Here is a 13,829-nt window from a genome sequence, read left to right on the forward strand (position 1 = left end):
TACTCGGCACTGGTGAGGCCACACCTCGAATACTGTGTTCAGTTTTGGGCCCCTCACTACAAGAAGGACGTTGAGGTGCTGGAGCGTGTCCAGAGAAGGGCAACGAGGCTGGTGAGGGGTCTGGAGAACAAGCCTGATGAGGAGCGGCTGAGGGAACTGGGACTTTCAGCCTGGAGAAAAGGAGGCTGAGGGGAGACCTCATCGCTCTCTCCAACTACCTGAAAGGAGGTTGTAGCGAGGTGGGTGTTGGTCTTTTCTCCGAAGTAACAAGCGATAGGACGAGAGGAAATGGCCTCAAGTTGCGGCAGGGGAGGTTTAGATTGGATGTAAGGAAAAATTTCTTTACTGAAAGAGTGGTGAAACATTGGACCAGGCTGCCCAGGGAAGTGGTGGAGTCCCCATCCCTGGAGGTTTTTAAAAGACGTGTAGATGAGGCACTTAGGGACATGGTTTAGTGGGCATGGTGGTGTTGGGTTGACGGTTGGACTCGATGATCTTAGAGGTCTTTTCCAACCTCAATGATTCTATGATTCTATGATTCTATGAGATGGTTTGGCTGTATAAACAGCATAGTCATTGTTTGGGGAAAGTAACACACAAATATTAATGGAACAATTAAAATGTCTAGCACTACAGGATTTATATCACTAATAATTATTTTTTTCACTATATTGCCACCATCTTCTTAGCTGTATATATAAAATTTAAGGTGTGGCTTGGATATTCAGTGTGTTTAGATTAGCTATCTAATAGTAGATTACTCAAACACTGAACTAGATACAGGATCACCTCATACTTGTGCAGCTCAATTCCCCTTCCTGTCAGTCCATTCTATCATTTATGCATGGAGAAAACATTTTTATTCCAGTGGGTTGAAAATCTTGATATTCTTTCTGAAAAATAAGGTGTGCTTCCTAGCAGCGAAAGTAAAAACACATTTATTTCTAGTGGCTGTTACAATATTACACTTTAAAACATTCCTTAAACCTTGGGGTTTTTTATTACAGTATTACGTTAGACAATTGTCTATATTAAACATTTTTACATTGTCAGAATTTAAGGCATCACTTTGTGATTGAAGTCAGTGCGAGATCTACGTCTGGCTTGAGTGGGCATAGGATCAAACATCTCTATTGCAAGCATCTTTATACTAATATTTTATTATAGCAATTTAGAAGACTGTTAAGGGTGCACAGTTGTCTTTTGAAGCAGTTTAATGCTTATTGTGTTACTCAGAAAGTTAATGCTAATAGGTAAAATGAACAATACTGTATAAAGGAAAGAGGGAACGTTTGGTCAGAAAATTGATGTTTTTAACAGCATTTGGTAGAGCAAGGACATAATTTAAATGGAGTGCATACATAAACATGGCATACACCTCAGCAGTGAAAACTTCAGAACATGGAAAAAAATCATTTAAGTTAATTCATGAGCTGTATTTTGCGTATGCCATTTTGATTAGAAATGTTCAGTTGTACATCCATGTTTATGTATATACAGAAAAGGTCATTAGAACCTACTCAGTCCAATTAACACAATGCAAATGGATTTTGCATTCTAATTAAAAACAAACAAAAAAAGCGTTAATAAATCCTGCCAAAATTCTGTCTTCCACTTAAGTGGAAAGAAAATCTAATTTAAAGTTACTGTAAATCTTCAGCTGTTAATTTCATGCTAAATAATTCTTTAAATATTTCTGGTGGATGTAAATATAATTCTTCCTGAGAGAAGAAATACTCAGATATAATCTGAAAATAATAAACCCAGGATAGAAATAATGGTAGGGAAAATAAAGACAAAATGCTTTTTTCCCCCCTTTTTTTTGTTTTTTTAAATGTATGGACTGTTGCCCTTTCTTAAGTGGAGACATCAAAGGTTAAGGCTGAGGGACAGTCACCAACAACCCATCTTCACACCAATTTTTACTGTAGTAGCTCCTCCTAAATAACAAATACTAATGGGCTGCATACCCAGTTCCTCTTTGGACTTTGGGCCATTCTGGAAGTGATGTGGTTTTTATGGGATATTACATTTAAACAGTGAAAAGTCCTTACTGGGATTTCAGGACTCCTTTCTGTCATGACTACCGATTTGTTCAGAATTTAGCCAGGTAGCACACCGGGTGATGATTATGGGTGGCCACAATAATCCGTGAGAGAGAGACATAGGCAGAGAAGGAAAATGAGTTTGGATTTGAATGGTGCTCTATGGAGAACTTAGATGAGGAGAAGAGTCTGTTCTCCAAATTACAGTTCTCTGCTGTGAATTCAGCTGATAGAGGATAGTCACCTGTAGGCTGACAGGGGAAAAAAAGATTTTTCTTCCTTTTTTATTTTGCAATAAGTACCTTAAGTAGAGTTTGTTAATACTTCTGTTGAATACTTCTAGGGAAGTGATTGTCCCCCTGTACTCGGCACTGGTGAGGCTGCACAAAGACACTGAGGTGCTGGAGCGTGTCCAGAGAAGGGCAACGAAGCTGGTGAAGGGTCTAGAACACAAGTCTTATGAGGAGCGGCTGAGGGAACTGGGGTTGTTTAGTCTGGAGAAGAGGAGGCTTAGGGAAGACCTTATTGGTCTCTACAACTACCTGAAAGGAGGTTGTAGCGAGGTGGGTGTTTGTCTCTTCTCCCAAGTAGCAAGTGATAGGATAAGAGCAAATGGCCTCAAGTTGCGCCAGGGGAGGTTTAGATTGGACATGAGGAAAAATTTCTTTACTGAAAGAGTGGTTAAACATTGGACCAGGCTGCCCAGGGAAGTGGTTGAGTCACCATCCCTGGAGGTATTTAAAAGACGTGTAGATGTGGTGCTTAGGGACATGGTTTAGTGGTGGACTTGGCAGTGTTAGGTTAATGGTTGGACTTGATGATCTTAAAGGTCTTTTCCAACCTAAATGTTTCCATGATTCTAATATTTCTTTAGAAATCATTTCAGCTCCTAGTTAGCAGTATAGAGAGGTTTGGGAACTGGTGTCACACAGGTTTGATGGAGGAATTGCCTTCCAGTGACCAGCCTTCATCAGAGAAGCACCCAGGTAGCAGCAGGATGTCAGGGAGAGTGCTCAAATCTGAAGGAGCATTTGGCAGAGGAGCAAACCACCTGCAGCCAAGGGAATGGGCATCATGTAAAACTTAGGCATTGCTAAGGCCTTAAATATTGATGGTGCCTCTTAAGAAAGAGGCTAAAGCAACATTTTTTTAGTAAAAACTCTACAAATCTTTATTAATTTAATTCTTATGAAAGAGTTATGATGTCTGTTGATGTATTTTATTTTCTGAAGTCTTCAGTTATGAAGATCCACTGCTTTCAGGTGTTTAAGTGCTACATAGAATTGTTTCCAGTTAGCTATTGGCAATTCCAAATTAAGAATAGCAAGGCCTCAGTGAAAAATAGAAAGCAGTGAAACAGATGTTTGAAGTGGAGGACTGTTCATTTTGTTTTCCCTTCCTTTCTGCACAATATCGATTTTATTTTCTGGTGTTGTTCCTTTCAGAGAGTGAATCTGTCCTTCGATTTTCCATTTTATGGCCATTTTCTACGTGAAATTACTGTGGCAACTGGGGGTAAGTGGCTTTCTAACCATTTACTTTGAGTAATATGAGAAGAGTTTCTCACAGCTATTTAAAATACCTTTTTTCCCCCTTATATGTCAAGAGATAAACTGCAGCATGCATTTAGGAAAATTTACTTCCCACGAAAAGAAAATTACAAAATATCGATATGATGAAAAACCTCCAGCTGCTCAAGTTGAACTGTTATAAAACCCTCTCGGTGTAAGACATTTTCTATTCAGGTATTTCCCCCAGAAATCTTTTGTGTGTGTGCGCGTGTGTGTCTGGAGCAGTTGCACTTGTGGAGCTAGTGCTGGAGCCAAAATAAGGAGGGAAACTTAGGTTTTGCCTGCATGAGGGCAGAGGATTTACTGTCCAAAGATAAGAAGTGCTGCTAGAAGTATGTAACTTGTCACCTGTAAGGCAAACCCGTTGTAGTGTGTTGCCTTGGTGTGGTACAGTGTCTGCAATAGTACCATGGTGTTCCTCTCCTTCTGTGGGGTAAGATGGGAGGTATAGCACAGCTTGAGCTCCTGGTCTTGTAGCTCTGGGCACCGCTGATGGCTCGTGGTTGGGGCTTTCCCTCCCACCACTGCTGGCTGCTGTTTGCACCAATCTCCTGCACTAGGAACAGCCATTGACCCCTTCTGCTCCCCTCCCACTCCACCTCCTTGAAAGACAAAGGAGACCAGAGGAAAATGAAATGACATGGAAGACAACAAATGAGAAAAAGAAGGAGGAGGAGTAATGGTCAAAAAATGAAAATAGGGAGGCAGAGGGCAGCATCACAGAGAGCACACCCACAGCATCGTCTGGTCCTTGAACGTGTCCAGCTGGTGGTGCTCTGCCTAGAGGTGTGACAGGACAAGCAAACAGAAATAAGGGTCACCATCACCAGGACCAATCCTACCCTGCCGTGGTCAAGGTTTCTCCTTCTCATGCTATGGGTGGCCAGCCAGCCAGGATCAGGGGATGCCCATGTCCCGCTGGAGCTCTGAATGGGGAAGGTATGACTAAAAGATTAGGGAAGAATTGCAGCCAGTGTCTCAACAAGAGTAGGAGCTGGAACAGAGGTTTCTGTCACGCTCTGTGTCAGGATCCCCATTTTGCTACCAAAGAAGAAGAATACAAGAGATAGAGGTGGAAAAAGGCTGATCAAATCAAATGGTTGATTTGCAGTCAGAATGATAAAAAAGGATGCAGAATTATGGGGTGACTTCAGTACCAGGGTTTCTCTTCTTGATCAACAATGACATTTTAATGCTGATTTGGATCAGATGAGCCATCATGAACTACTGATTGGGATTTTGAGACTTGTCTGATTTCCATTCTGCTTTGCTTTTAGTTTCATTTTGGTGCTTGATCATCAGTGCCTAGTTCTGTATTCTCTTATTAGAGGAGTTGCGTTTGATGGGGTGCCAAAATCAAGTGCATGATCTGTGTAGCATGAAACAATGGGGTGGGATGGATCCTGCACAGCTAAAACAGCAGCAGTGGGGACAGTGTTCATTCTGTAAATGCCCCCTTATTCTTACTGCTGAACTTGGTTCCTTAAAACTTCACAAAGTTCACTCTTTCTCCAAGTAATTCTTCTTGTGTGGTCACTCTGCTGGGCCTTCACTTTTAATGGAAGCCCTGAATTTTTACCACTGCTGTTGCTAATATGCTGCTGTCATCAGGCTACCCCATCTGCCCCCAAAGACTTGGGAGTAAAGTTAAGCTCCCAAGGAGAGCTGTGTAGTAGTAATTTGTGAGGGAAACATTTTTTCTTTTGGTGTAGAGCATTTGGGGAATTTGGGTGTTTTGGTTTTTGGTTGTTTGTTTTGTTTTGTTTTTTTTAAACATGTAAGCTTATAAGTATCGCTGCAGCTCTGCAACACTCTTTTCTCCTGCTGTTAATGGAACACTGAATTATAATTCAGCTTTTCTTTTTGCTCTACTTCTACTAAATAAAATAATATTGCTGTGAATAGATCTATGGATTATTGTCAAGCTAAATAGGGCTTTAACATCAGTCCTTTTACTATAGGCCACTGACATTAGCACAGAGATACTTCTGCCTTTCATGTGACACTTCCATGATTTTCAACCTCAAAATTAAGCATGAAAAAGTAAGATCTAGTCAATAATCACTTTATTATCTTGATAAAGCCCAGTAACTGTAAGTCATCCAGGACACGATGCAAGCTTTTCTACAACTTTAAGACTCCTAAACCCATTTAGCAGGAAAAAAACCAGATCTATTTCTGTCCTAACTCTGATAAATGTTTTGCTTTGGCTATATTTGCAAATTTTGTTACCATAAGTCATTGGTGGTGCAGTGTGGCTTAAAGCCTAGCAACAAAGGATAAAGACACGTTCCAAGTGTTTTTTATACTGTATTGTCTACTTTCTTAGTAACCAAGATTTTACAATGGCATTACTATTATTAGAGATCTGGAACACCTCCAGAGGTTATTCTGAGATCAAAAGAATGACAGAGTTAATTTGTACAGGAGTCCCACATGACAGATGTCCACTTCCTGGAAAGCAGGATATGATTAATTATGCTACTGACAACACTACAAACTGTCTTTACCTCCAAATCATAAATTAAATAACCTTGTTAAAAGGAAAGTTGAGGATAATGGCACATTAAATCCCTGTCACAATAAAAACATCTACCCAAATGGTTTCTGCCATTCTTCATGGAGGTTGTGTTGTGGCATAGTAGGGTTTCCAAGTTACTTAAGATGACTTTGAAATTGCTGATGTGTAAAACGGAACCTTTTCTTCGGTTTAACTAATATTTATTTCCTCTTCTGAATGGTTTTGCTGGGCTGATTGTGTTTGACTAAGGAAAGGAAGAACAGGGAGTGAAAATAACTAGTTTGAGGACTTTATTGACTGTTGTCCTTAGCTTGTATTAGACAAGGCTATTTAATTCATAACTAGGAGGCAAGATGGCTTATAATATTATTAACATAGTTAGTAATTTGTGGTTCTTTGGGATATGGGCATCTATCTCCCCACATTCCTTTAGAGAGCATTTTTCAAGCAACCTCTGGAGTGCTCTCAAAGCTTTATTAATAGTAGATAATACAAGAACTGAGTTTTGGTTTTTGTGAAGCTTTCTAACATTTGTGCTCTGCAGGCCACAAGTGCAGTTATTTCTGTAATAAACCACTCGTGAATTAGTGAATCATGTTGCGAATGTCAGGCAGCTAAGCTCATAAAGTCTGTTTTGTTGCCTGTCACTGATATCCCTAACAGAGCTCGGTGGCCGTGGAGGTGGGAAAACCCTCTCTCTGCTACAGCTCTCCAGGCAGTAACACAGCCCTTCTCACGGGAGTCCTTGAAGCTCTGTGGTCTCCACATCTTATTCAACGTGCAGCAATGCTTCATACTTGGTTGTATTAATTTTCCATGCTCATGGTAGTAAGTCCCTCTTGTTTATTCTCTGTGGCTTATTTTTTTGTTTATCAGTCTATGTTTTCTAGTGCAGCCTTGTATCAGATACTGTAAATTATTTAGGAATTTTTTTCCTTGTATGGCATCTCTCATTGACGTTACATGTCTCTATGGTATTGCTATGCCTGTAGCAGCATTGCAGAGGAGGGTGGTAGCTAACCTAGATTATTATGAATTTTAATTAAACCTTATATTTGTTGCCCGGGATTAATAAAGGTTTTAATTTTCTCTTTTGGAATTTCTCCTGATGGTTTGAATGATCAGAGGTCATGAGGGGTCTTAAGTAGTTTCAGTCTCTGTTCTTTCCATGGAATAACTGAATATTATTGTATATAACCTGTAAATCAAGAACATGGAATAGAACGAAGCTGCTTAGGAACATAAAACATATTTGATTTTCACATTTAACTATATATATTTGGAAGCAGCAAGGGAAACAGCAAATAAAAAAATAGTTCTGTATTATCGTATACTGGGAAAACAATATTTTGGTCATGGAACTTTTCTCTAGACATGCTATCAAGGAAATAGTTAAGCAGTTTTTCATAAAAGAATACCTTAGGTCTGTCACATTTTATTGGACAATGCAGAAAACTTAGCATGGGTACACCTGCTATTTTATTAGGGAATCCTTCAAGGTATGTTCAAGTCTTTCTCTCTTTCTTTTTTTTTTTCTTCTTTTTTTACATGTATTTTGTTTGAAGACTTTTTGACGGTATCTTTTTTCTCTATTTCAATAGCAATCATATTTTTATAGGTAGTGTAATATATAAATATTACTAGGTGAATTCAGCGGCAGATCTTGAACTGACATAAGTTTACACTATTTTGATGTCGTGGTTTTTGCTGTTGCCTTTTGAACCAGGATGAGTTCAGCAACATTCTTGCTGGTACATCTCTGATTATAATTTTGTCATCCTCACAATGATTTTAATGAGTCTATGCAGTCTTCCTGAATTTACCCCTTGGCAATCAAGATTGAGGGTTTTTTTTAATCTAGAGTTCATAGAAAAATAATGTATTATTTTATCAATCATATCTATGTTAAACATTATTTCAATTTTTTCCTACTTTTTTCCTAAAATCTTTAGGAAAGTTTAGTTATTACTATCCATATTGTAGTTAACTTTCCCGTATCGTATGCCTGTAATGACAGCTGCTGTTAGTTAGCATTGAGTACGCTGGTAGAGTTTTCAGAGATAATGATATCATCTAAATGTAGTTAAGAGCTTCCACTGTAGAAAAATCTGGTTATCAGGTTATTATATGGGGCTGACGACATAGAAAATTTTGAGGATTTGTGCAAAATGTGGCTCCACAAGACATCCTACGTGAACAGGATTGAAGTCAGGAGCCGAAAACTTCTTGCTTGACCCATGCCGGACTCACACCCGGATTGTAGGCTTCTGGGTGGAAGTCTGTGAGTTAGGTTTTTACAGAGATTGATGGTATCCCGGCTCTTGCTCCAGCTCGTCTTGTAGACACAATGGTGACAACAGAATGAGAAACTCCATCCCTGTAGACACTGGTAATTTAGGGTGACGTAGAGGCCTGGAAAGATTTCAACAGACTTTGTGCGGGAAACTACAGTAGGAAACTACGTTGTGGAAACCAGTAGTGTATCACGCTAGCATGAGCCCCGATATAAGGAACAAACCAGAGCTGAGCCCTTTGTCCTTCCAGCCACTCTCACTTTGCCTCAGCTCCAGTCTGTCTGACCCCATTCCAGTCATGAACTCCACAACAGTCACGCTGAATATCTGTTCACTGAGGCTAAGATGAGATTTCTTCCATCCTCCGTCCTCTCATGGTTTTGTCTGTAGCAGGAAGCACGCAATTGTCAAAATTGCAATGAATACATAGAAAAGGTGTTTAGAATACAACCAAAGTATTTGTACAGGTGAAAATAAAGCAAAAGTCTTCCTCAAATACACATGTAAAACAGGGTTAATTTGGGGCTAATTCCTACCAGAGGTACCTGTAAGTATATGGTTGCAATAACTTTCCCTTATTTGACAGTTTATTTACTTCCTCTTAGCCCTTTTTTCTGGCAGAGCAACATCTGGAAGCTCCAAAACAGATTAGATGATCCTGCCAGTCAATATAACCTTTTATTTAGCCAATCTTTCAGGAATTATCATTACAAAGAAAACCATGTGTGCATCACTGAAAAATTTTACAGTTTTCTGATAAGTAACTATCATCTTGGGTTCTGCTGTGGGTTTTTTTAAGGTTTTCAAAGCCTGTTTCCATTAAATTTTCTCTACCTCTAGTAAACGTTTTTAGATTTATCCAGAAAATTCTGTCATGACTAGAATTTTCTGATATTGAGGTTGTTTGCTTTGAACCATCCATCATGTTTTATTCCCAAAGCCAGTGACTGCTTTGCAAAACAGAAATCAATGCAAGTATTAACATGCTGATTATGACTGTACACTTGAATGTTTCACTAGCAAATTCATTCCAGTTAATTATGATATCATTACTGAAATGAAATTTTCAGAACTGAAAGAAACTGTTACTACTTGAACATCAGTCCCCAAAAATGTAGGAGTAATTACTTTCAGCAAACTAAAAATGGAAATTAGGTCCGTGAGCAAAATCCTGAAGTCTCTGGCTAATTTTTTCATTCGGTCTTAGCTCAGGCAAGTTACCTATTTCCAAGTTCAAAGGGAGAAAATAAGGTCTGAATCTAGGCGAGAAGGAGATGAAGGGCAGTAGAAGGCTGAAGCTTAGTTTGCTCTGGGACATGAATGTGTAGACCCCAACTACATGAACTGTACCAGGACAAGAGGATGCTGATGATTAGGGGACAGGATGAGTGAGAGGAAGGGGTTCCCTGTTGGAGATGCAGTGGTGTATTAAGGAGACAGAAGCCCCGTGAGGTAAACGAGCTGAAAGAAGTTTATACCCTGAGAAGGTGGAGTATGGCTGGATGTGGTTTCAATTGACAGGGAGCACTGGATTGTAGCAAGGAGATGGTATTATCCCAGAAAAGCTAGAGGGAAGAAAAACTGCAGGAGAAATGGATGGAGGGAGAACTCAAGATGGAGGTCACTACTATTAGGATAAGTAATAGCCATTTAACAGATAGGCAATTTCAGTAGTAGCTCCCAGTGGGGAAGCTGCTGTACTGTTGTTGAGGAGCACAGATGCGTGGCGCAAGAGAGAAAAACAGGTGTGAATGAAAAGATGAAACTTCAGTGTTACCCCTCTTTGGTGCTCTCTATACTCCATCATGCAGGTTATTATGTTGTAAATGAGTGCATTTCTGCAGGTATGTGAAATTGGAAACAAGAATACTGTAGAAATGACAGAAGAATACAAAGCAAATAATTGTGGCGAGCTTCCATATGGAAAAATATGAAAATCGGCATGCTTGATAGCAGGCAAGTTACACTAGGAAAACCACAGAATTGTAGGGGGATAGATTATAAATTGAACAAGGTAAGAGCAACCACCTGGTGACCTCTAGCAGGCAAAGATTACTATCTACTCCAGCAATCTCTCAGTAACTGCCTGGACATCCCATAAAAAATTCAATTTGGAAGACATCTTTATAAGCATAACTTATAAAATGTATGCTGTCAAGAAGTAAGAAGTAAAAAAGTAACAGAGAAACAAGAGATTAGTATCTGGTGAAAGAAAGCAAAAGGGGACTGAGTGACATGGTTATTGTTTTGTGAAAGCTTAGCTAATTCGCTGTGGGTTGACCACTGGTAATGCTGGAAGGGACACTGTGCAATGAAAGTGCACAGAGTCTGAAAAAACTGCTATGAGCTACAGGCATGGGTATACACTGCAGGCAAATTTACAAGTAAAACAAATAGATTATATACAAAGGGTACAATTCATCTAGCTGTGCCCACATCTATATCCATGTTTGTCAGCCTAAACTTATGTACAGTCAGTAGAGATGTAATCAATATAGTCAACAGAGTCTATGAACACTGAAGGCAGATGTTTAAAGTGGGTTGAATGAATTGCATCCCGTGTCTAATTCTCTATATATGTCTATATATATATATATATTGCTACAAAGAGAGTCTGGTGTGATCAGCTCATATATAGATGTTTACATTTTTAGATTTATAAAGCTGAGTGAGTTGACTATTAAGACATTTGACCAGCTAGCATGAAAAAGGCTCCAGAAACGTCCACCTACCGCGTGCAATAGCAAATGCACAAATACAAGTCAGGAAAAAGTGGAACTCAAAGGACTCAAAGTTGTTACAGAGAAAAATACATTAATCAAAAATGTTCTGCATAGGTAGATATCTTATATAAGAATTACAACAAGGAAAGCTTGCAACTGCTAAACCAGTCAAAAGATAGTTAAAATGGCATCTTGTAGGCAATCAAATCATAGCACTGAAAATAAAATACTTTGGATGTTTGAAACAACCTGGAATGCCAAAGACAGCATGTATTGGCCAAATATAACCAAGGATATTAGAGGGCTGATGGGAGTGTATGGGGAGAACACCGGTAGGAGCCAGTAAAACTGTGCAACAGGTCTTGAAGCAGAGTAGGGATGGACCTTTAAAAAGCAAGCCGTGTATTACCTCATTGCTGTAGCTTACTGCTCAGAGATCTGGAAACTAGACAGCCTGTCAGACACTTCCACAGCAAGCAATGGACCCAAAGCACTGACACATTTCAGCAGAGCAGTAGGCTATTCCAGCCTGAGGCATTTGAGGCAATGACTCCCAGTCGTCCTGTAGTGAGTTTCTGGCATTTATCTGAGGATGGGGATTCAGTCACATAAAGCCTTGCTGAAGTTGGAGCAAGCAGTTGAATTTGTAAAGGCTGTATTAATATCTGGTGAGATAATATTTGATAAATCATCCTTCAGTAGAGGAACATTCCTGAGCAGCAACTGGAGGAATTATTTGAAATAATTCTTATGGTGGAGATGCTGCCTGAGCATTTCTACCACTGTTAGTAATGGAAGGAGTACCAAACAAAGATACAAAAAGGCACCCCAATATTAAATCCCACTGTGATCAAATTAAAGTTGGTAATTTTCTAAAACAAATCAAGAACGCTTTGTGTGATTATGTTACTTCCTAAGGTCAGATTGTATGCTTAAAAATATTTGTACTTACTAAAGAGAGAGATCTTTGTGGATGTAAGATACACACAGCTTTTCGTCAAAACTGCAACTGTTTTACACGCTATTGACCCAAGATAAAATCACAGGCATTGAAGGTGCTGAAATAAATTTTCCACTGAAACCTGGTGTTATTGGAACCTGTGCTGATGACCAGCTGTGAGGTACGTGAGCATGGTTTCTCAACATTGACCAGTCAGGACAACTGTTTCAAAGTCATCTTTTCTTCTCACAAGAAAGAATCACACTTATTCCAGTATCAAACTGTTTATAAGTGTGCATATAGCTTGTGGGAAAGTAACAGAGACAAAAAAAATCTTTGGTTAGCTAGCTAGCTGGTCAGCTGCTTAAAAGTTTAAGTTCTATACAGAGATAACATATTTTGAATTCCCTTTTGGATGTTGAGTGTGTAAACAGGATTATAGTATTCACATTTAATTGTACTGTTTTCAGTACATCAAGAGGGATATTATGAAAATAAGTACCGAAGTGCAGAGAATCCTAGTGTACTTTTGCATCACGTTTTACAGGACTTTCAGAGAAAGACGATCAATGAAAGAGGAGAGAGTATGCTGTAGGGAGAGGAATAAAGCCTGATGTTGCACTGTCTGAGCTCCATCTTTTTTTTGTGTTGGCACACAGAACAATACCTCTGAACAGGAGGGAAATCTGTCCACCTAGCTTGGTGGTGTTATGGAAAGAGAAGGATCCACAGGCTTAGGATCTGAGATTGTTAAGGGTGAGGATGGTTGTGAATTTGCAGCCTGGAATAAGCCTCTGCTACTCGAATGTTAACTGGAGATTTCCAGTCCTCAGAGGACAATTATGTTCCCATACATTTTCCCCGCATCTCATAAATTTACTTGCTTAAACTTTCAAAACCAGTGGATAGGTGGAGTGAAGTTTGCCTGGCTCTCTGGAGTATCAGTGTACTGAGTGCAGTGTCTTCTTGGAGCCTGCCAGAAATCTCAGTGAGGCTTTTCTGGTTGTTCCTGCTGCTCTGGCCCCTTCAGCACAGGAGCCAGAAGGAGATGTGTTGATCACTTAGTGAAGAGCTCTTTGATAACAAAAATTACTCTATGGGCAACATCTGTTAAATGGCAAAGGTGATATCAAGCAGAGTGAAACACAGTATTTCTAGCCAAAATCAGTGACTTGGGCTACCCTGTGTCTGTTGCAGAGGATTACACTTGTCATCACCAGTGGGCAGCTCATTCTGTAAGGTCTGGCTGTTGACTGGCAAATATCAGCTCACACAATTGCCTTCTATTTACATCCTCTGTTTCTAATGTCTTATGTTGCCACACAGCTGTTAAAATTCTTTTCTACCTGTAAAGCTTCCTTTACCTGTCATTCCCGTGTCAAGTGTCCCTTCTGGAACTACCTCTCATGTTTCTGTGAGGGGGTAACCCTTCTATCGGCTTTCCCCTGAAACTCTGTTTTGTCTTGCTTTCCATCAGTGAACTCCTACAACTCTTTCTGCTCCTGCCCTTGTGCTTTATCTTTACAAATTGGATCAGAAACACCTAGGGCAAAAAGAATTATAAGCTTTGGGGGAAAAAAGAAAAAATAAATTCCATATGCTTTGACATCACTCTGACCTTCGTATAGAAAGGCATTTGCCAACTTTGACTGTGAAGCGTATGGGCAGTAGTTGCACTGAAGTGCTAAAAGGACTTAAAATGACCACATTTGTGTTTGTCTGTAAGGTTCTGTTT

The 13,829-nt window shown here is 39.6% G+C and overlaps 1 protein-coding gene across 1 annotated transcript in view; it reads left to right on the plus strand.

The window, feature by feature from the left end:
• The window catches only part of PLXDC2 (plexin domain containing 2), a 288,625-nt gene that overhangs the window by 158,393 nt on the left and 116,403 nt on the right, over nucleotides 1-13,829 (plus strand). Inside the window, exon 4 of the mRNA XM_076331665.1 lies at nucleotides 3,491-3,560. Within this exon, the coding sequence (XP_076187780.1) occupies nucleotides 3,491-3,560 (70 nt within the window). The remainder of the gene's footprint in view (nucleotides 1-3,490; nucleotides 3,561-13,829) is intronic.

This window comes from Aptenodytes patagonicus, chromosome 2 (genome assembly GCF_965638725.1).
Source record: "Aptenodytes patagonicus chromosome 2, bAptPat1.pri.cur, whole genome shotgun sequence".
NCBI classification, from domain to species: Eukaryota; Metazoa; Chordata; class Aves; order Sphenisciformes; family Spheniscidae; genus Aptenodytes; species Aptenodytes patagonicus.